The following is a 25,180-nucleotide window of genomic DNA, read 5'->3' on the forward strand; positions in this document are numbered from 1 at the left end:
ACACATCCCCTTTGACCCCTGCTGTACTCACAAATACACATAGATATGGGCCGAACCAAGTGGAACACAAAACAGGAAAAAATACAGGACACAGCTCCTGGCTTGTGTTGCGCTTTCCCATCTGAAATGTGTTTGTTGACCAAAAACCAAACCAAAACTAAACATCCACTGTCAATAAATTCTAAAATGGTATATAACAAATCAAACAGACAAAAAACACTGCACCCACATGCACCAGGATGACCTGCTGCATGTAGCAGGACATTCTGTGAGGCGTTTTATGTAGCTCTGTAGTAACCTGCACTATATTAACTGCCACACACACTCTATATCACCATCATCTGTAAGGTCTTCTTGTCCTGCCATTACCCCTCCCCCAGACCTGATCTCCTTTGTTCCACTGTGAGGATCATCCATCCCTCTTGGGTGATATCTTCCACTAACAGACCCCACTGCCATAACTGGCCTTCCACTAGCATCACAATTAGGCTCTCTGTCTTTGGTCTCTCTTTGTGTCTCCTGCTGTATTTCTTTCTTTTTTAAATCCTGTCATGATCTCTTTGTGAGTAACAGTGATGGACTTTTCTGTATCTGCACTCACTTGGATCTTGCATGCACATGTGCACTCAAACACAAACAAAAACACACTCGCAGAATCCAACACTTAATCACCTAACAAGATCCATCAATGAAGCGCAGCGTCAGCAAATTTCATTCATGAATATAAATACTCACACTTGCATAAACAACGAAGCATGGAGGTGTTCCTTTCTGCCTTTGCTTTGCTCTCATGCCAGGGGTTCTGCAATGTTACTTGAGTCAGAAACCAAAGCCACAAGTTTTACTGTCCATGGACATGCACACAAACATATAAACACACACATGTACGCGTCAGAGCCAGGACACAAGCTCATAAACACATATGTAACACAGATGAGAAAGAGGCCTTTAAGAGATGGGTGGGGAAATGTTTTGCTGTCACACATAAACACATCTGCACACTGACACATGCTGTAACAAATGCGACGAGGGCAAAGAGACAGAGGGATGCAAGCTGTGCATTAAAAAAGGACACAAGCTTCAAATTAAAGTAATTATGGTCCATTTCTCAAGCATCTTTTCCTCCTTCTCCACATCTGATCAGACTAATTAGAGCCAGGCAGTGTCTGGTCTGGTAAGTGGTGTGCGGGTCAGATGTGTTAAATTAACATTAACCATATTGGTGTGTTAATGTCATATCCAGGCAGAAGTACAGCTTCTTGAACCATTACGACATTTTTGTAAACTTTTGGGAAATCCGTTCTTGATAAATAAGAGTCAACAATGTTAGATTTCTGTCAGATTGGATGCTTACTTCACCTCCCTATAGGCTCATTCTTTATGGTAGATTAGCTCTTCTTTGTCTCACCAGCCAACACACCATTACCACCATTACTTAACGCATGGAGAAAACAGGGGAAGGATGAATGGAGGGAGGGAGAGATGGAGCAAGGGAGTAATGAAGCTATGTATGTGCTTTCCCCTGTGGTTTTAATGGTGAATGCAGGCCATAATTCATTCCAACACGGACACACATACACACAAACACACAGGTACAAATGATTGCACACACACGCACGCACACACACACACACACACACACACGCACGCACGCACGCACGCACGCACGCACGCACGCACGCACGCACGCACGCACACACACACACACACACACACACACACACACACACACACACACACACACATATCCAGAAATGCCTACAGCAATACTTTTGACTCTCTTTGAGTCTTTGTGTGTGTCCTACCCTCCATTTAGGCCAGTGCACAGAAGATATATGGATGTGTGGAGCACAGTGACCTTGACATTCGCATGTGTGTTTGATGGGTGTGGGGGTCTCTATTGACTGTGCACCAATACACCTATCCATAAATCATTATAATGATACACCAGTACATCAATTTAAAAAAAATAATTCAACAGTAACAACAAAATACTAATTGAATACTTTGACATGCCTCTCATAGAAAATGACATTGCTAGTCATCATGGTATTATAGATAATTATTTGAAATGTTTTAAACAATCTATTTTGTACAACAGAAATCAATAAAGTGTTCATTTTGTTAAAGTAGTTTTTTTTTCAGAATATGTATGTGTTAGCTTAATTTTAAACATAAAACCCCTGTCTGCTATACTGATAAAATGTATCTTAGATTAAATCCAGTACAAAAAAATTAAAGCTGCTATGTGTACATTTTCTAAATTTCAGATTTTGGCGGCTTCTAGTGGTTGTAACAAAGAAGGTGGACAGCAAAGCACCATATTTTACACAGATCTAGTCTAATTTTACTACATGAAAAAGCCATTAAATAATGTGAAGTATGCTACTGTATAATCATGAACATTAATATGTTTCAACACTATCTTTGACAGACCTCTCATCACATATTATTAACATAGCCTATCTGACAAGATCTGACAATTAAATGTTTATTAAAAATATTTAATTATTTTCCTACAAAATCAAATCAATTAAACCTTTTAAGTTGATCAAACTTTTTAAGCGTTAAAGCAAGTGTTGCATGAGGACTTCCATAAGAAGCACTCACTTCTGGAGTTTGGTGGATTTTAGGCAAGATAAGTCAAGTTTTAAACTGCAGCCACACACAAATACTCACTGGATGACCATGGGTTAGTTATTAATCTAGAGTAGTGAACACCAGCTCTGTAAGATAACACCTTTACAAATAGGTCAAAACATGTTTACATACAGCATGACTCATAGACACTTTGACTGTGACTTCATCTCCAGAGCTGCAATGGAGATTCTTCAAATCGTCTATGAAGAGACTATTCAAGAGTCTTCCACCATAAAAAGGCAGCATAGTATAGTACAGTATAGTACATTGCGCCTGGCCTTATGACCCAATGCACACACATGTAATTCAGTCACATGCATCCACATGTTACAGTGGGAGGTAATGCTCTCAACCTAGAGGGTGGTGGGGGAAGGGAACATGATGGGGGTTAGTGGGCTTATAGACCAACAGGATTGAGAACAAGCTGAGCATGATGCCCCCTCACATGGGGAAATAAGACAGCTTAGGTGTGTATGTGTGTGTGTGTGTGTGTGTGTGTGTGTGTGTGTGTGTGTGTGTGTGTGTGTGTGTGTGTGTGTGTGTGTGTGTGTGTGTGTGTTTGTGTGTGTGAGTGTGAGAGTAAGAGATGAATTCTTGACAGTATCTACTTCCTGATAAATAGGAGATGAGAGTTGGACAGCCAGCTTTTCGGTTTTCTGCATGATTATTCCGCCTCATCTCCATCCCTGCATCCAGCCCAGCATCATCTGGTCTCTTTCTCTGTGTGCGGCTGTTATTGAAGAAAAGTAGGCTTGACAGAGGAGAGAAAATATAGTGAGAATGATATAGGAAAGAGGTGTGAGAGTGAGCAGAGCTGACAAAATGACTGTTAGGAAAAAGAGATTTTAAGAAGATTTCATTGTGTAACATAAACACTTTTGTTTTGCATTTGCTTATATTGCAAAGTAAACCAAAAGTTACAATTAAATAAAATGCAGGTTTATAATCTATATGCCAGATTACATCACTACCTCAAACCTTTCACAAGACCAAAGCAAATCAATGTGACAAATGAAAAACATCAATAAACACAATGATTTCCCCTCTTCTAACAGTTCACTCCAGCACTACTGGAGCGTGAGGTTATCCAGTTCAATCCCATCAATGGTCAACCCCCATTGATTGAGGCGGAAAGAACAAAATCCTTTCAGATCCATGGTGGATAACAAGAAATGGCTGGAACATGTATCAGCCTCTAAACCTCTTTTCCTCCATTTGCATCCTCCAACTTTCAGATGATGAGTTCATTCACACTTCTTTTCTCCTCACGTTTGTCTTCCTCAAAACATGCTTTGTCACATGCATGTGTGTTTGTGTGTTGTTGTTTTTTTTATCCCCTTCCTCTTAAAAAATCAGGATCTTTGATGTGTGAGAGAGGTGGAAAACTAGAGAGAGCTTGGAAGAACAGTGATTGAACAAAACAAGATAAAGAAAAAATAAGAAAAATGAGAAGTACATGAGAGTAGTGCATTTTGTTGAATTATAAAATAATACAACACACTGCCCACTCAGTCCCGAAATTTCAAAATGAGACATGACTAAACACCCACACCTCACACTTCCTTTAGGACATTTTAGTCAAATCAGGCCTTTCACCTGCTGAGGTAAAATATAGTTACTAGTCACTAATATCAAATCACTTAACTAGTGTTGTAGCAGCTTGTTGTATGTACACATTTGAGGAATAATCTATAAAAACTCAGAATTTAGTAACCAATGGTTAACCCTTTCTAGTATCTGCTAGAAATGGTAATTTGGAAAAAAAGACCTATTAAAATGTCCTCTTACTCTGCATGCTTATTAGCTGTTTCCAGATCTTTAAACCACATCTCACAGCTTTCATCAGAGGAAAAAGTGTGCTTAGTTGTCATGGAGACTGTTGAGTTGTCATCATGTGACCTACTGTAAATATGGAAAAATTGTGAGGTGATAAAAAAAAGAAGTTTGTATTTATGGCCTGTCTTTGCTCAAGTCAAATCTGTTTGAGAAGTTGGTATCCTCAAATAGCTTTACATTTCTATAAAATGTAGCCAGTATAACAGGGCACAAGCTGGCTCACAAGAAAACATAGTCATCAAAGTCAAATGTGTGCAAGCCCACAAAACTAAATAAACAAAAGGGTAAAAAAAAATTTCTGCTCAATAAAACACTCTAGACAGCTAAAACGGCGGTCATGTGGTTTCATTAAAACGGGTGTTGACCTCTTCCAAAAAAGCTATGAGGATGGACCTAATTTTCCTCAAATCATCAAAGACAAATGCAAACGTAAAGGAATCACAGAGGTCAGTGAAGAATTAAAGAGAAGGCGGGAAATGATGCCACCGACAAAGTTAATACTGCTGTCCTTGTAGGCACTTCTCTCGGGTCTTCTCTGTGAAATGCTCTTGTGGTGTCTGCATTTTGTTGGTGTAAGTGAATCACTCTTAAAAAGCAGGACTCATGGTGTAGGACTGAGTTTGTACTTGACTACAGGCTTTCTAATATTGTAGATATTATCATTTTAAAGTATGGTAGTTATCACCCTGACACCTCTGACTCTCTCTCTCTCTCTCTCTCTCTCTCTCTCTCTCTCTCTCTCTCTCTCTCTCTCTCTCTCTCTCTCTCTCTCTCTCTCTCTCTCCTTAGTAATCCAACCATTTCTCACCTCCTCTTCTATCTCTATTTCTGTCATTTCATTGCACCTCACCTCTGCCTATCACTTTTCACACCGATACTTTGCATCACATCCTCACACATTGCTACTTGTGATGTAGCCATATGGTTGCGCAATGTAAAGCTCCATTGAAAATGAAGAAAGGGAATTGAAAGAAAATTGTTCTCACATTACAGCGAGCAATACGTGTCAATCCTTGATTATGATGATTGTTTTCTTTATCTGTTGGTGCATGTCTGTTGTGTGTGTGTGTGTGTGTGTGTGTGTGTGTGTGTGTGTGTGTGTGTGTGTGTGTGTGTGTGTGTGTGTGTGTGTGTGTGTGAATCTGTAATTACTAAAAGGTCTGTGCATTGTGAGAACGATCTGTCATCCCACCACAGGCTGTGAGTCTGAGCTATAATCTGCCTCGATGACACTGATCACAGCCTGTGAATGGAGGTGCTGCGGGACAATGCTCAACCACTCTGTGCCAGTGTGCCATTACAGAGATGACATCATTCCACTGCAGCACTTAGCACGCGCATGCACGCCACACACACACACACACACACACACACACACACACACACACACACACACACACACACACACACACACACACACACACACACACACACACACACACACACACACACACACAAGTATCATTTACGACTGCTCAGTTCTCAGGTCTCCCCCTGTCATGGATCCCTCCTCGTGTGGGCAACAGCAATTAGCATGTGTGTTTGTGCATGTTTGTGTGTATGTGTGTGTGGAGCAGGAGTTCAGATCAGGTATAGAAATCAGGCGAGAGGCGAGCTATCGAGATTAAGAGGAGACCCACCACATCCATCAAGCGGGTCGTGTCAATGCTGGTGGATGAAAAGCCCACTAATGGCCATATCTCAACAGATCCATCACATCTCCATCTTGTTTACACTTTGGATCCCATACCACATATTGATGACTCACTTCTCATTAGCCAGTCAGTCTGTGCATGCGTGGCATTGTGTGTCTGTGTCTCAGTTTGTATGTGGAGAGAAGAGATAGGGATCAAGCAATAGATAGATAGATAGATAGATAGATAGATAGATAGATAGATAGATAGTGGAAAAGTACTGTGTGAGGGTGTGAGCACACACATCCTGCATGTCACCTATTGCTCTGTATTTACCTTGTTTTACCTTCATGTCATGACCAACCTGTCGTCCAACCTGTCATTATGACTAATGGCACTGGAAGACAGAAGCTGTAGTGACTTATCTCCCTCCAGTCTGGCCAGGCAGTAGTCTGTTTGCCTGTTCACATTACAAAGTTATTAATGCTTAAGCCTTTGTTATGGTTCAAACAGAGTTTGTTCGATGTGCTGCCTGACTACATCAAACAGTGAGGCTGGTCGTACCTATTATAAATGGATGAACTCAAACTTGGGGTGAGAAGCAGTCCATCACCAAGAAAACTAAGAGAAGGCAGTCATGGGTCATGGACTCAGCTGGTCAAAAGTTTGTGTATTCATACTGTTAGAGTTGTGTGCTGTGTGCTTTAAAGAACTGCAAGTTTCCACCTTGGTGGACAATAAAGTTGTATTCTAGCCTATAATGAAGCTGTAAAGTTGTTGCTTTTGAAGAATATTTAGTTGCCATTGCAAATATTAATTTAATGAGTCCTACATATTATATTTCTATAAAAATTATGTATTTTGTCTATTACGTTTTGAAGGAAATACATCAAACTTTTACACATACTGTACACTCAGTATGATATTGTGCTGTGTGCAGAAATGTTCAGTAAAAACCTTTCTTCATTATGTTGACATAAAAAATGTTTCTTTCGGTTTGCGAACATAATTTGTAGAAGACAAGGTTGTGATGCCACATGATGCCACATCAGCTGCTCCTATTGTTTTCTATGCAAACCCACACACCAGCAATGTAAAAAGCAACACTTTATTCAACGTGTCCCTCTACGGGTGTATCTCAACTACGTACCTTCAGTTCTTCTCTTGTCACACAATGGCAAATCTTCTTCTGTGGTCTTGTAGCTGTTTACTGTTAAAGGACAAAAATATCTGGACCTCTATAACTCACAGTACTGACTTAATAAAGATAACATTATATAATACTGTATACAGTGAGCCATAGCTCAGGTTTCTAGCCTGGTTGCAGACTGCATATATCTTAGATTTTTCAGCGATATCAAGTAGCTTGCTGCCCAGCTGCATTTATGAAAAATAGAGAAAATAGAGACAAGCATGGATAAGATCAATGCAGCTGCACAACATGTTGTAAATCAACTGACAGGTATAATAACACTTAAATCAACCAATTTCTTTGATCTACGGGACAAAACTTAAATTAACTGCTCGTGGAAACCGCATCTACTGAGAATGGCATTGACAGGATGGCTATCTTATTTATAAAATAAAAAATAATACCTCCCTGTAACAAAAAGAAATGGGCTGACATGAATGTGATGTCAGGCTGAATGAGGAAGTGAAGTGAAACTGAATGGTAATTCAGTTTGATGATCAGACTTGAAAATTGCCTCTTCAGGTGAGAAACTGAATTAAATTACACACAAAAGACTTTTGACTATTCCACATACTGTACTTTGCATGGTTGCTGAAGCTTTCTGGTCTCTTTGCTTTGTGTATTGCTTTCAGAGGGCTTGCAAGACTTTTACTGCAAGCATGTTATGTATATGGAGTACTTAACACTACTATACATAAATTATATTATGAACAATAAACATACACAAGTGTGTTTGGAGAGACTCATGTGACTCAAAGTACGTACTCTAAAGGAACACACCAATCTCGCTCAGGTAGAATTACATCCCAATCAGCCACAGAGTTATTTAATTGCACCACCCCCGTCTCAATGACTCATCCCAGTATGCATACTCAGAGGAATGCAAGCCCACATGGAAACACACCAGTTACCTAATTTACATAAATACATGAAACAAAAATGCAACCTTTATAGTGTGTGGCCAAGACATGGCTGTTAGTTTCAGTCAGTCTGGAGGGTGGTGTTGATATACTGTACAAAACAAACTAAAAAAAGGACACACATACACACACATGCCTTCAAACAGTACATTAGCACACGTTTTACGCCCAGTTATTCGATCACATGATGAGCACCGCTCAGTTGAATCATCCATGTGTTGATTTCTGGTGGCGTACTGTGAGCTCCGAGCACACAGGTTAATTGCTTCCTGTATTAAAACAAAGATGACATTTACAAAATAGGAGCCCACTGACATGGAACAAGGCAGAGGCGAATACAAAAACATGACAAATGTGGGCAGACATGAAGACGGCTCGCAAACAAATAGACACAGTCAATTAGTTATGTCAGGACATGAAACCAGCCAGTGAGACAACCTGGAGAAAACAGATTATTTTGCTGTATATACATTTACCTGAGCACATAATCTTGGATTTTAACTAATTATATAAAATGTAAACCAATAGTGAATGTTTGAAAGTCACATTTAGGTATTTTATGTCATTTAAGATCTAACAAGACTAGATCTATGGCTGGACTGTGCCTGAAACATCAGATACAGGAAGTGGCGTTTGGTCGACCAGATAGTGACTCAGTCAGTCACAAACTTTTGCATTCATAGGGCTGGTCCCTGCGGTCCAGACAAAAATAAAGCCCATCATCTTGCAAGAATAAGGTTGCTCATATTTTAGCTAAAAATCACATAATCTTGAATCTGAATATCACTACTCTAAAAATAAACTGAAAAACAGACACGTTCAAAAGAGTTTCCAGCCATGTAACCTCGGTGAACTCATGCAGGCTAGTGTGACCGCAGCCAGGCCAGACATGAAGCCAGTCAGGTGACCGGCTGACTGGGAACTGCTATTGAAATGTGGGTTTGGTATTTGTTGTTGTGGTGAGGCTGTTCTCTCAGCCATACAGCATGTTTGAGTATTTGGGAGTTTGCTTTCAGCCCTTCTTAAATGTCTCTTCTTCATGAAAGGGCACTGGAAGATACCAAGCAAACAGAAAGAGTCTCTCTGCTTGTTTGAGGTTCTTTTGTATATTTGAGAATAAATTGAAGCGCACATCGGTAGACCCAAAGTAACCAATGCGTGTCCTGGGTTTGGCAGCAATGACAAACTGTTGTGGTTTTGAATGTAACGCACTGTATATGACAACACAGCTTGGGTTTCACATATCATTCGTGGTTTGGACTCTGATTAGCAGGGATTTTTGCATATTTTATCTATTAATGGAAATGTTTAGTAAAGTGCTGGTATGGAAATATTAAATTCCTATGTATAAAAATAAATAAAATAAAATAAATAAATAAAAATTAATGTTTAGTTAATTTGACATTGTTTTAAAAATAATTATCAGCCACAGTGAAACATTATTGTAAAGGTGTTTATACATCTATTGTTTCCATGTTATCCATTCATCAACTTCTTTCAGATTTGGTACTGTTAAAATAACAAATACAACGTTCTGCATTATTATCATTATTATTATTATTATTATTATTGGGAATAATTGGACAAAAATTAGTCAGTAGACAGTTTCTCCTGGAAAGAAAAAAAAGCCTTTTCCAGTTCCCCTCGTTCGTTCAGCTTTCCAGTGGTGTTCCTAAGAGCATTTCATTTTTACAGATAAGACTCTTAAACTTAAAAGTATTTTTCTGATGAACTTCTTTTTATGATAACTGGCTTGACCTGAAGCAGTTTAGGAGAGTGGCCATCCCGAGAATAAACGCAGTGAATGAGGGAAAGGCAAAAAGGGGAATAAGGGGAACGTCAGTGGCCCGGACAGGGTCTGTGTCAATATATGGTGCCTGGGGGAGATGTCTGACATGCAAGTGAAGGCTTTCTAGTGAAACTTGACAACACCCCATCTCTAACTGTTCCCCCTCTCCCCTTCCCTTTATGTTTCACAACAACTGAGGAAAAGTACCAAGCCCAGTGTCAGTTATCAGCTGTTGCTGTGTGTCTGGTCTCGTTTAATAAAGCCTTACAGAAAACAAACATTGCGCAAGAGGACCTCCAGGAACTTGAGAGTACATGGAGTTGTTTTGCTATTTAGATCCCTCTAGACTGACACGAGAAAGAGATTTATCTTCGGGAGAGAGTGAGAGGTTAAATTTGTTCATGCTCTACTGCTCTGACACACACTGTTTTGGAAAACAGTTGGCGAGTTAACTTGTGAATTAACTGCACATGTAAGACTGGCGAGGGCTGTAACATTTTCTTGCTGCATTTTATACAGTGATAAAAGGAATTAAGACAAGGATACAAAAAAGGATGTGGAGCCTCACCAAGCTTTATTTACATGCGCAGCATTTCTTATACAAACTAAATTACAATTCAAAATGGAATACACAGGAAAAATACCCACTAACATCAAGTCGAGAAGAAGCAAGATTAATAAAGGGCAAAGTTCAAAGGGCAAAGTTCAGAGGGCGTATGGAGGGGAGCTGGCCTGGGCCTCTTAACAAGGATGGAAGGGCTCAAGAGAAGATAATGAAAAGGAAACTGTCCAAGAGGTGATTAAGGTATCTAGTGGTATGTCTCTTCTATTTTTTTTTGCTTTTCATAGCTTTAAATCTGCAGGTATTGTGCTGCAGTTGTGTGTTGGACACGAGAAGATATAATCTGTGCCTGAATGAAGCAGTAGCAGTGAGTGGCTGTGTGGAAGGCTTGTTCCATTATGACTAAGTGTAAACTATCTTCCCGAATAGCCAACACATTTTACACTGACTTTAAAAAATGTTAGGAACACACTCCTGCGACTGTGATCCCCTTTGCAGTTTATCAGGGATCAATAAGCCCTCTTTAAATAGAAAGGACTACAGCACTCCCTGGATTCACCTTGTCAGTGTTCTTCACAGAAAGAGTTTCTAATATTTAGTGCAGTCAGTGTAAATAAACTCAAATGCTTAGCAGCTCAGGTGATGGCTCAGGATTCTCCCTGCCAAAAGAAACATGATAATCATCTGGAAATTTTATATGTGACAAAATGTAGGAAATTCCAGCGTGTTGTCAGATGACGTTTCAAACACGTCAAAGTTATAGTCAGCTGCTCAGTGACAGCACCGGGACATGAACCTACTCCACTTGGAATAAAACAAGTGTGAAGCTGAGGAACGTCCGTCAAGAGGCGTTTCCCTGTGTCTATGTCGTTGTACACACACTCGTTATAATAAACCCATTAATATGGGTGGATGGTGCAGGTTCAGTCCTGTAAACCCTGATTTTAAAAATAGAACCAGAGTGTGTGTTTGAGTGCTGAAGACACAGGTTACCTCTCTGTTTTACAATTTCTGTCGAGGGACGGCACCATTGGAAGGGTCGCGGGGTTATAGCTAGGTCATGCACTAAACCTCAGATAGCACAGTAGATCATTCTAGCCGACCATGCACACACACACTCCTCTGCCTTGGCCTCAAAGTGATATACACACATCTGTACACTATTATACACAGCGGGGGCAAACCCTTCATGTTGCTACCCCAGCCAGAGAAGGGGTACCAGGTCTCCAGATGCTACAACAATGGTACTTTCCACCATTTTAAAATCTGGTTTTACAATGAATTCGCTGGTTACAGTGTTCCCTCCTACTCGGTGTTGTTCATTATTTCTTCAACTTTACCTTCCGAGGTATCACAAAATCCAAGGGTCAGGTACTACATAAGTATATATAAGGACATACAGCGAGTATATATGCATTTCACACAATTCATAATGCATAAATACATGCATGCATACAGTCAGCTGTGCTGTATGCACCATCAGGGGTACTGAGGGATTACACATCCTCATGTGATTAATTCAACAGAAATAAACTCCATAGATAAACACATACGCGCAGACACACACACACACAAACATGTACTCAGGATACAGGATGTCACCTGCAGGAGCACCAGGTGTGTCCATGACGGATGTGTGTACGTGTCATGGCTCCGACAACAAGAGAAAAAAAAGCTATGACAGCGAAACCAAAAATAACAGACTGTGTGAAAGTCTTAGGCCTTGTCCACACTAATACGGATATTTTGCAAAATGTACAAAATGTTTTGGCCTGTCATCCACATGCAAAACAGCATTTTAGGTCACTAAAACAGTGATTTCTAACAGCTAAAGTGCAGATTTTTTAAAGAGTCAGGTCTCTCTGTACACGTGTGGACATGTAAAATTGAGTGTTTGGGAAACAATGTCACTTGTCATTTCGCACATGCCCATTGTTGCTTGTGTAATAAGCGTGAGCCTGAAACAATTACTACCACCGAAGAGAAAAAAGCTCACTATGCATGCTGATGTTCTTCTCCGGTATTTGACGTACTTTGTTGTAGACTTTATCACCACCTACTGGCCTGGCATGCTTGTTTGATCGTTTGTATTTGTTATTGTGTTCTCATGTGTATGAAAAATATCCGTATATATGAGATCAAGGCCTTAATCCTGACGTTATCTTCCTTCCTCCTCTTCATCTTGACGGCCAAAAGTTCACAGGTTACAAGTTCACAAACACAAAGCATTACTGTTTTTTATCAAGAAATGTTTCTTTTTGTAAATACTATTAGAATGTGACTTGATGTTACTAAAACGGGAAGCCTCCCTATTCCCCCCTGAGTGATTCTATATATGCATAACAATCCCCACAAGCTCATGACACGACAACAGCAGAGCTTAAAGGACCAGCGTGTAGGATTTAGTGGTGAGGTTGCAGATTGCAACCAAATGAATACCCCTTCCCTCACCTTCCCCTTCCAGGTATGTAGGAGAACCTATGGTGGCCTTCAAACTTGAAAAATGGGAAAAGTTCTCTCTTGAGTGAGTGTTTGGTTTGTCTGTTCTGGTGGTGCAGCATGGTGGCCTCCCTGGAAGGGGAGATATATGTATCTATAGTAGATATAAAGGGCTTATTCTAAGTTAATGAAAACACAATGATTCTTATTTTCATGGAATTATACACTAATTTAAACATACTTATGAATATTATATCCCATTTCAGCCAAGCCTAGTCTGTTAGGTTCAACTAAATTCTACACAATGGTCCTTTAACACAGATCCTTTTTCTATCTACGTGTGTGTGTGTGTGTAATCTGTATGTGCGTGTGTGCTGTGATTTGGCTGCCAGCATATCCTGCTGTTTGTTTCAAGTAATTTGGCAATATACAGAGATAGCTTATTGTTTTACTCGAGAAACAAATGGCTTCTAGAGGAATGAGCCTAAAAACCCCCTGCTCCCCTGCCGTCTACAGGTTTTGACCTTGCCGTGCTACGAGTGGCTGCAGCTTTGGGCTTCTGCAGGTCACGGGTTGAAAACAAAACAAAAAATATTAAAACACAGAATGCACGGCTTGCTCTCAGGACAGGATTCAACACTGTTTACATAGCACCTGTTATGGTGTGGAAATGTTCACAACCCTAGGACACAGGTATTCATTTGGCTACATCATATGCTGTGATAAACGACCTCAACGGAACTCACCAAAAGCTAAGAAAAGATAGACAAGATCTTTCCCCCTCCTTCTTGAACTTCCCAATCCCTGCACTGCACAAATATCCACGACAGAAATTTTCTTCCTCGAATCTTTTTTCTTTTCTTTTTTTTTGCAGTTTGATATACACAAAAGATAAAAATATTTTTGTAGTATTCAGCTAATTGTAATATAACCTTCGGTATGCTGCAGTTAATTTAAAATTCAAACAATTTATAAGAACAAAACTGGAAGTGCATGGTATTGAGTTCTTAAATATTGCAAACTAGGGCAAAATGTTGTTCTGTCTCTGTGTGTGTGTGTATGCAAGATATTCCATTTCATTGACCACTACACCAATTTCTTTTTGTACTGACACATAAGATGCAAAAACAATGAAAACAGAAAGTCCCCAAAAAACAAACACTGAACATTTAAAATCACTAAGTGAGAACAGAGGGAAATTTTTTTCCAAACATATCACATTCCAGGAAACCACTGGATCAGATTTACACCACATCACTTCTTGATTTCATTTTACACTTGTGAAAATTCTTCAGCGATAACAACTGCACCGTGCACTCCTTCCATCTTTGCTTGATATTTAGTCCTTGTATTCCGCCTGAAACGTCTTCTGATAAGCAGTGTCTCTTGATATCAACAAACTGGGTGTCAAAGGAAAAAATTGCATAATTCTAAGTTTTTATGAGTTTGTTGTGATTGTTTGACATAGGTTTTACTGTTTGTTGTTTCACAGGAGGCTTTGAGGGCTGATGTGCAGCATCTCTAGAGTCTGTCGGATCTTTCATGGTTCACCAGTGTGGGAGCGAAGGTAAAGCTCTCGAGAAGTCTTCTTCTGTAAACACAGGGTTTGTATTTTATGTTGTGCTGATGGCAGGTTTGGCAAAAATGATGTTGTGTGTCTGATTTTCTGTTGCACTACACCGTTCGGACCTGGAAAAATAAAGAAGATTTGTGTTTAAAGTGTGTTTGTGCTGTTCTTAAAGCAAGAAACAAATCTTTCCTGTTCTTAACTCAAACATTTCTACATCTAAATATGGCTGCAACTAATAATGATCAATTTATCTGCTGATTATTTTCATGACTAATCGATTAACTGGCTGATTGTTGCAGATTTAATCTAAATATGCTCATCTTCTCTTCATCTTCTCAAATGTCAAATGATTTACACCCTTTCCCACACACTCAAATATACATACCTGCTTTGCTCCTTCCCGGCCTGTCCCTTTCAGCCGGGTACCCAACTCTGAGAGGTCTGCTTGGTGCTTGTGAAGTTGCCAACTCCATTCATGTTGGCCAGAGAGTCAAAGTTAAAGTCCAAGCCATCTGCGTCCATCAGCTCGTTCCTGATGATCGAGTCCATATCACATTCCAGACTGCCATTAAACATGTCCAGGTCTAGATCTGTAGGAAAACGGTCTGGGCAGATCCCCCCACCGCTGCTAACTGTTCCATTCAGGAAGATTGAGGTGTCAATCTGCATGGAAGAGGAACCATTTCCTCCCAAGGGTGAGAGCATGAGTTGCTGCTTGGCATTAGCCAGCATGTTAGCCTCGTTGGCCAAGTTCAGGCCTCCGTTCAGGGACCTCAGGGAGCTCTGGTTGTGGTTGTTACTTTGCAGCATCTCCCCTTGGCTATTCTGAAGTCCTCCAGTGGTCCCAAAGGTCATTATTGGATCATTACGGAGCATGAGGCCACGACGGGAGTTCTGGGAAATGACGGCAGCAGCGCTGGCCTGTGACATCAGGGGGTCAGATTGGGTCATCATGACATCGCTGTGGCTGTGGCTGTCAGAATTGAGCAGGTCTTGTAGTGTCTGACTGCCAAAGCGGGACATGCTGATGCTGGAGAAGGAAGTCTGCTTGTTCTCCTGGATGGTCTGCATAGGGGACGGACGCAGAGAGGAGCCCGTTGTGTGGGGGCCGAAGATGGAGTTACCAAAGCCATTTCCTCCACCATTGGAGGAAGAGTTGGAGGAAGGAGCAGAAGTGGAGGAAGGTGATCCAAGCCCGTTGGGTTTGGACACAAAACTGAACCCTGAGGAACCATTTGGAGGGGATGGTCCAGAAGTGGTTGATACCAGATTGATGTTATCCAGCAACTCATCCATCAGGTCATCTGTGAGTCCATCGTTCAGGTTCATGGTACCTGCCAGGTCTGCAAGACGGGGCAGCTCGGTCGGTATGGCCTTCCCATTGGCCACATTTGTTGTGTTGCCAGGAGATAGTGCTCTGCCAGGACTAGAGTAGAGCATAGGCGAGAGAGGAGGCTCGTCATCAGGCACCTCATCTAGCTCTGGGTTGGCCAGGATGGGTGAGAGGCGGCCACTCAGCGTGCTGGCATTGGAGTTAGTGCGAGAACGAAAGTCTGTCCAAGCGTCAAGTTCCTCGCTGCTGCGTGACGTTGGGCTTCCAGGCCACTTGGATAGACCTGAAGGACTGTCTCCGCCACCTTCGCCAGCTGCAGCGGCTGCAGCTTGCAGGGCAGCCTTCTTCTTGGCAGCACGGCCTCGGGCAGACTTGGTGTACTTGTTGCTGTTGTCCATGGAGACTGCGCGGCGGCGAGGAGCTTTGCCACCCTTCCCCCCCTCTGGATTGATCATCCACCAGGAACTCTTCCCTGTTCCCTCATTCTGGACACGGATGAAACGGCTGTGGAGGGAAAGGTTGTGCCGGATGGAGTTCTGTTAAACAAAAGAAAAGAAAGAGAAAAGATTCCATTGAGCGATGTTTGCAAAATCCTTTTGAAAGGATTACTTAAACAATGACTGTCGTTAATATTGATTTGTTGTATTCTTTCTTTCGTCTTGCCAATACAACACTCAATGAATATCTCTCATTAAGTCCAACAACACTGAACCATAAACCACCCACTACTACTGATTATGCAGCAATGTAAACAGTTGCTCTTGGTGACTAGACACAAAAACAAAGTAAAAAGCCCATTGTTCCAATTGTTCATCTACTAAATATAGACAGGAACACAAACATGCAGCAACACTTAGTGCTGATGTCTGCATTGTTCCCACTGTAGTTTTTGTGTTGCGAGTATAAAAGAGAAAAGAGAGACAGTGGGCTGTAATCAAGCATCTCCTCGATTATGAATGACACATACAAAGAGCCCCTCTGTTGCGTAAGCAGTGCATTCTGTGTCAGATCATGTGTGCTTGTGCATGCCTGTGTGTGGCTGGTGTGTATTGATCAACTCTGAGCTTTCTTGTGGAAACCCAAGAGGCTCATTGTGGGGGAACTGGTGCACATGACAGCCCCTGCTAATGATCAAGAGTTTTATTCACAACACAGAGATGTACTATATGTACACATTGAAGGCGTAAACCACAATATAACATCCCTGTTGAAGAACTTGTTGCCTCACTGTTGGCTTTGTTAACAACATATACATACACATCACACGGACATTCTTTCATATTTCACACTCTTATTGTAGTGTAGTTGTACACACATTTTTAGCCATGCTACCAACATGACTATAATAACATCAAAATGTCAAATTGTCCAATACTTTGATTTATTAAAGTACCTAAAAAATGATTTTTTTTCTCATCAGCCTCAGTTGTACTTTGTGCTTAGCGCTAATTAGCAAATGTTAATATGCTAACACACTGAACTAAGATCACTGTGACCATAGTGAACTTGTTAAACATCAGCATGTACGCATTGTTACTGTGAGCATGTTTGCATGCTGACATTAGCATTTAGGTCAAATCACCACGGTGCCTGTGGACTAGTGTGGTTGAGTTATTATGGACAAGTGTGTGATTCATGTCAACATGTTTAAATAGCTATGTGTGTGTATTCTGGTACATGTGCATGTACTTTTTAAAACCTTTGTCACATTTCAGTCCTATTAATAACTTAGGAGCTAATTCTGTGGGGAAATAGAACAAGAAGGGGTTGAAAGCAGGGGCGGCTCGTTTTGAGAATGTGATGGAATCATTAGTGAACCAAAAGGGATTTCAGTTTGATGCCACAAAGCTGGGATCTATTTAAACCACAAGGAAAAAGACAGGCCAGGAAACCTTATTATAGTTCCATGAAATTAGAGTACTATTTAAACAAGCATGGTAAGTTTTATTACTGTGTGTCATTCGGGGTTACATTTGATATAAAGGATTCACGTAAGATGTTTACACTGTAGGGATGTCAGTTCAGTTACTACTCGTTTTCTGTAATTGATTAATGCAGGTTAAAGGAGGAATTGTATGATGTAAGCTATGGCTTTACAGTTATTTAAAGCTTGAAATTCCAACCTCACTTTATTTATAAATTACACCCATGCACATGTCCATCTGTGCATGGGTGTAATTTACACACACACGAAGACACCCACACAAACACACTTTTAGCCATCTGGCTACTTAAGAAGACATCATTTCTTGGTTCTTAAATGACAGCATGTTGATTATACACAAATGTTGAGACAAACCATAGTCCCGCAGTCCTTTATGTAGCATCTGGTTTAACAATAAAAAATATAACTGCATCTACTAGAACTAGAGTTCAGTATGAAATGAAAAAATTCATTTAGATAAATGGCATTCCTTATAATTAGTTTATTATGAGCTCTTTCTTTTGATTTTTGTCTCCTTTTTTTCTTTTTCTTCCTATTCTTGTTCACCACAACCCACTGAAGGCTCACTATTTTGTCTCAGTCTCCTTCTCTTTCCATACCCCCTCCCTCTTCCGTAGTTTCAGTTGTTTCACAAACACATAGCTCTTATGGGCCCTGAGGGATTCTGGGGCTATGCTATATCCTCCCATATAAACAACCCAACCACCATCGACAACATGCATTCATTTTTCCTTCTCCGTTTTCCTCTTATGTATATTTTTACTCCCTAAAACAGAACAGATTCCTTGGTTCAAACTGGCCAGGGCCAAAATTTTCAAGTTTTTGTGGGAATCACAATATTGTTTTCCATGAAGAAGTCCCGTCTTTCCTGGGCAACAGTTTACAGACAATTTGGTCAGGATTGTTATTCTGGTCAAACGCAGTTCAATCAGAGAGCAGAGAAAGCAGGCTTAAGTTACGTTCCTGAATGCTATGTTGGCAGGGTACGAAGGTTTTATCTCTGGGGTCACATTGAACCTATGACCCTGTGTGTGTGTGTGTGTGTGTGTGTGTGTGTGTGTGTGTGTGTGTGTGTGTGTGTGTGTGTGTGTGTGTGTGTGTGTGTTATGTGTGTGTGTGTGTGTGTGTGTGTGAGAGAGAGAGAGAGAGAGAGAGAGAGAGAGAGAGAGAGAGAACACTGTGTGCATGTTTATGTGTGTGTATGCCAATGACAGTTTTTCATCTGCAGGGTCTTGAGTGTTTTGAAACTCCAAATGCAAAAAGTTGTTTCTGCAGGATTGTGTGCTTTTTGTGACCACTGGTGTGCATTAACAAATCCATAAAAAGTTGCTTTTAAACATGAATGGAGTGTGTATGTGAATGCATGTTTCCCAAGTGTGTTAGTGTGTGTGCATGTATGGGCGAGTGTGTATTCTGTGCAATTAGGTAAGATGAGAAGAGATACCAGGGAGACCAGTGTTTATCCTCTGCCAGTATCTCCTGAGGCATGACGTAATGCTGCTTTATTACAGAACATTTTACACACACACACACACACACACACACACACACACACACACACACACACACACACACACACACACACACACACACACACACACACACACACACACACACGCACGCTAAATGTTTCCAGCTGCCAGGGAGATGTAAAGAATGGCAGCGGATAGACTTTGTGAAGGAAAAAGATAACTTTTTGGCGGGATGAATGAGAGCAGAATGAATGGAATGTGAGTTTCCTTCTCCCACCGTTGTAAACATTTACCTGACACCACCTGACACTTCATCAATCCTTCTTCCTCGCTTCAACCTACACACACACACCCCCACTACCTCCTCCAACAAAGCCACTTGTTTAATGTTTCTCTTTTCCGTGCCACTGCACGTATCCTTCAAATTTCATTTGAGATCTTTCTAATTCTGTGTGATGGAGGACTCTGAGCAATAAAGGGAAATGGGAGTATCGCCAACCAAAGCATCAACAGTGATAAAAAGAAAAAAAAAGAAGTGTGAGTGAGTGATGGTGAGAAAGACGGTGAGAAGATGATGATTGCAGGATGAAAGAAGGAGAAGTATGCATGCTATGTGATAGTACTACAAGTGGTGCACTGGATATGCATGTACCATACATGAAATGCCATTCACCTTCATTGTGTTTGGGCTAAACAGAAGTCTAAGTAATGGAGATCTTAGCAAATAAAACCATCTGCATGGCTGATAAAACATGCGGTAAGTGGAAAATATGCTGGGTTTTTTTGTGTGTGTGATTTTAGTGGACTGACCATTTAGCCATTTATGTTTTGTGTTTTGGTTTTCTTCACTCCAGATTTTATGTAGACATTCAGTCTCTCCTTCAGACCACAACATCTCATTCCCAGCTGCCATGATTCTACATGTATTTATTGATCACGTTATTTATTTATCACATCTACCTGCATGAAGCAAACCTTAACTACATTTGAATCTCACCTGAGTTTGACAACAGCCTTAACTTTTCACCAAACATACTAATCTCTCTTGGCAGATCTTGATTTAAAAAAAAAAAAAAAAGGCCTGTGTGTACAAAATATTAGGAAAGCTTTAATAACACACACGTGGGATTTACATCTTTTGTGCAATTTAAATCCTGTAGCTCAGGTTTAAAATCCATCATCAAACTGTGGTCTCCCTTACATCTGCATCTCTCCTTAATAAATGAAATGGATCTAATAGCTGAAAACAATATAGCATTACAGCTGTTTCTTGGATGTAGTGTATGGGTCTTAGTGTGTGTATGTGTATGTATATGTATGTATGTATATATACACTGCATATCACAGTGTGAGTGGGATATGCTTACTACTGTAGCTCCTTTGGGGTATTCCCAAAGCCCATTAATAAAAGCAGCTCAGTGAGACAGCATCTCTGATTCATAACTCCTACCATGCAGCCACAAGAGCTAAACAACACAATTGCACACGTCACATAAACACATAGCATGGCTCACAGTAACAAACTTTCCCAGGAATAATGATGCTGCTGAGCCTGTCTGGCTAATTTTAGAGATTTTTTGGATTTCTCTCTCACTGTCAACTTCACTTCACTTTTGTTTCACTCCTCTTTCCTCTCACACACTGATGTTTACCTTGGGGACCAAAATGAGCTTACTGATGTAATATTTTATTTTATCTTGTATTAATTCCCTAACAAATGGGTCCCTTTAACTGGAGCCGACCACAACAGCAGATTCCAGCAGATATACAGCAACATTAACATTCACTTGCAGACATTTTTCTAACCACCTGGTGAATGTAAGCCCAAATTCATTCTTCCTTCAGCTCTGTTTGGTCTCCAATAACTCCTGAGAAAAATATCTGGCTCAGTGTTCACCAGCTTGTCACTAACTTTGTCAGACAGCTGTTTGATGCTGAGCAGGTATTGCGTAGTGGATTTTTAGAAATTTTTCTCTGAATATAGCTGCCTGCTGTGCCCGAAAATGATGCTGTGATAATCATGAGAGTGAACACAAAACAGTGAATTTGCCAAAAAAATAAAGCTCAAAGATGCTAAAACCGTCAGAGTTGATCTGAGGTGATAATTCTGTGTGGGTTCAATTTAAAATGTAGATCATAGCTGCATTACATTGAAGGGTTTCTTAAGAAAGAAAGTCAAAAGCTTACTTCCTGTATATTAACATAATATTATTACATTCCTATACTCACTTCTAGAGTAATAGTAGCACGTAGTAGGCTTGTAAAATATTTGTTTATTTGATCATTTCCTCACATTCTTCAAACATTCATTTACACTCTGTGTCTTATACTTAACTGAACTACTTCTTGCTACTGCAAAGCGAGATGAATTTATCCATCTTATCTGATATCAGTGAAGCGCTTAGTCTGTTTGTGTTTTCTTTGACTGGTCTGATGTTATAAACTCCACCTCTGCTGGTCTAGAAAAACCCTGAGTCTACAATGTCAACTGTTCATGAGACCGGTTAGCCAGGTTTACCAGTGTTACATTTTTGAAGTCAACTAACTCAAAGCTAGTCTGACGTAGCTGAACTTCGTGAGAAGGGCCCCAGCTGTGTGTGTGTGTGTGTGTGTGTGTGTGTGTGTATGTGTATGTGTGTGCGCACCAGCTGCAGTCAGAGCTCAGGAACACAGAGGTCTTTTTGTCCGTCAGCAACATGTGGGAACAATTAATCACTGTCAGCAACCACGCTAGGAATCTCTGTCTCTTCTTTCTTTCTCATTATTCTGATTTTTTAAGGTGCGTAGGTGGGAACTGTAGTTTTTGCATTTTTGTAAATCTGTATGTAAAGATTGTGTGTGCATTGACAATGTTGAGGAGGCATTTTAGGCAAAGAAATTCAAGCCTATTGTGAGGGGATTATAACTTTTTTTTTTTTTTTTTTACACCAAAGCTGAATGTAGCAAATGTATAGTAATTAATACTTCAGACCTGTGAGGCAAATTCCTCTCATTGGTCGAGATGATTATGAGAGTGCTTTCTAATTGGATGTAGCTGGGCTAGTTCCAGCAGTGATGATTGGTGGAATGAAATTGGTTTGCGTAGCCAGGCAGTGCAGGGAGGGGAGGGTCTTGGTGTTGCAAGTGTATTTCATCACCCAGCTACAGCACACATCTGAACTCAGATGTATGAACTGGGTCAGTTTCACTTTGCCAGGTTCGTGCACTCTGTGTGTGCCCCAAGAGAAACATTTTACTGGTTAACGCAATCCAGACGCAAGTGTCCCTGCCTACAGCGGTAAAAAAAATGCAGAAAAAAACCCCACACACTTAGTGTAACAAAAAACACAAACAAACAATAAAGCAAAACAAAACAAACAAACAAATCAGCACACGCACAGTCACTACTCCTCATGTTTTCTACAGGGAAGTGTTGGGTCAGAGGGTTAACGTGTCCAGCAGCTAGGAGACAGTACCAAGTCAAAGGTCAAAGTTCTTTGAGGTTGCAGCTATCCCCTCATACATCTTAGTCCCGCCCCTTTAACCCTGCTACCACTGCTGTGATTGGACCAACTCAGTGACCTGAGCCTCACACCTCTGGTGTACTTAACCACCCACTGACACAGTGTGTATGTGTGTGAGAGTCCTGGCCAAACTTAACCACACTTTATCAGCCATTATGTAAACCAGCACTAATCTGAAGTTCCTTTCACACATGCACTGTAACCCTGAAATTCTCCAGGCATTACCCGGAGGAGCTGTATGTGTGAACGCAAATATCCAAATCAATTGGCCCAGACAATAAACGTACCCTGCCAGTTAAGTTGAGCCCATGTCTGAATACATCAGGTCATTTTTACAAAGAATCCACACCTAGCGAATGGGTGTGTTGATGACGTTTATATCATGCGGCTGGCGCTGGATAAACACGCCAGGCCAGCTAAGCTGCATTGTTTAGACTGGACCTAAATGCTCCACTGTGAAGATAGTGCTAATGGGAGAGATGACTTTCTGTGATTTCTTGTAAATTAAAAGCCGTTTTATTTCTGGTGAAAAGCTTAAAACTCCAATTACAATTGCAGCATATTTTTTGCAGCATGTCCTGCCTTCTGGACGCTCTAAACCAAACAGAGTATCTCTAGTAGGTGACAACAAATCTGACACAGATAGTCTCCATGTGTTACATGTGTGAAAGGGCAACTCCACAAAATGTCCTGATTCTCCGGACATTGTCCAGAGTTCATGTGTGAAAACGGCTCGAGTCCAATGTCAACAGTGACTGACTGCTGCTGGGTCAAGCAGACAACTTGAACATTAGTTGCTATTTAACTGGGATTGACAATGGATTGTGGTTAAAATGTTTGTCTTGCCCTGAAGTGTTTTTTCTTTAGACAATGCAAACAAGATTAACTTAACTGCAAACAGGCGACAGGTAGTGTCCCATCAAATGACGACCATAAAATATTACAAAAAGTAAACATTAAAACCGTTCATTGTTTGTTGGATATAAGAAAGGAAGCATGCACTGAAGGGGAAATTAAATATTTTACATTATGAATGCCCCCCTAAAAAACTGGTGCAACAGGTGTTTACATCTAACATATGTGCATGCATAGGTGAGCAGTGAAAGTGTTGGCAGAGGCGGTGAAGACATGCACCTCTCTGACACGTATAAGTCAGTTTATAAATAAACACAGACTGGTCTGCATTAACACTGCAGAGAGAGGACAGTTATTTATACTGTGACCCTACACGCACGCACACACGTACACACAGACACAGACAAACACACTAGGTCCAGGTTCCAGCTGCCCTGAGCTCTGGACCGCAGACAGAACATTCCATTCTCTTCAATCATATGTGTGTTTCCCGGCCAGCGGCTGGGTGTCTCTCCCAGTATGTGCGTGTTTAAAAGTTGTATTTATGTGTGTGTGCGTATGTGTACACTGGACAGGGATCTGGAGTTTGGCAGGAGGCATCCTGTTGCACCTCATTCTGCTTATATTTCTGCTCTCACTCATCCCTTCTCTCCCCTTTTTGTGAATAGATTAAGGTCTTCATGGGAATGCAGACACACCTAAATGTCGAGTCAATTCAGGAAATGGATTTTCTTATTTTTCTCTTTTTTGTCATGAAAAAGGGCTCGTATTCAATCTATAATGCCATACTGAGAATTACAAATCCATCATCATGGTGTGAACAGTGATATTAAGTTCCACTCGGTATTGAATTGCAGTTAAAGTGTCTTAAGCACAATCAAAATAAAACGGGCACACACTCTGCTTTCCACGAAATATGACCTTGTTTAAATCATGAACTCACTGAGACCTCGCTGCTACAATGTCAACCTCTCTCTCTTTCTATCTTTCCCATCTGTCCTCCTCTCTTTCTTCCTTTCTTCCTCTCATATTTGCTTCTAGCATGTCCCTGTTGTGTAAGGCCACATGCTCAAAGACCTCCTTGTTTATGCTTACTTTTCCTCCAATCAGTTTGCCTGAGGTGGGGGAGTTGGCCGACCCATCCCACCTCAAACAGCCAATCACCTCAGACTGGTGCAGAGGCATGGTTAGTCATGTTACCCTTGCGAGGCAGCATTGGGTCAGTGTGTTTTGATCAGCGCTGAACGGTCACCTGAGTAATATAGCATATGGCTCACGCACACACACACACGCACACAGACTAACACACACATTGGAAAGAGGATCAAGAATGTGAAAGGCATGAAACGGCAGGGAAATGTATCAGTAGATATTTTCATGATTTGGATCCTGAAACACACACAAATAATTCTGTCAGTCACACACACGTGACTTCAGTGTACACACACAAACTCGCCGTTCATAACAGCTCAGCGCGGGACGTGTACGCT

General features: G+C 40.9%; 1 protein-coding gene across 1 annotated transcript in view; it reads right to left on the reverse strand.

Moving 5' to 3' along the window:
* Positions 1-10,566: 10,566 nt before the first annotated feature.
* Positions 10,567-25,180, reverse strand: part of foxo3b (forkhead box O3b) — a 45,323-nt gene continuing 30,709 nt past the window's right edge. The window contains exons 3-4 of the mRNA XM_062436696.1: positions 14,968-16,451; positions 10,567-14,701 (exon numbers count right to left, since the gene is read on the reverse strand). Coding sequence (XP_062292680.1) covers positions 14,997-16,451 — 1,455 coding nt within the window. The 3' untranslated portion in view covers positions 10,567-14,701; positions 14,968-14,996. The remainder of the gene's footprint in view (positions 14,702-14,967; positions 16,452-25,180) is intronic.

Source organism: Scomber scombrus, chromosome 17 (genome assembly GCF_963691925.1).
Source record: "Scomber scombrus chromosome 17, fScoSco1.1, whole genome shotgun sequence".
NCBI classification, from domain to species: Eukaryota; Metazoa; Chordata; class Actinopteri; order Scombriformes; family Scombridae; genus Scomber; species Scomber scombrus.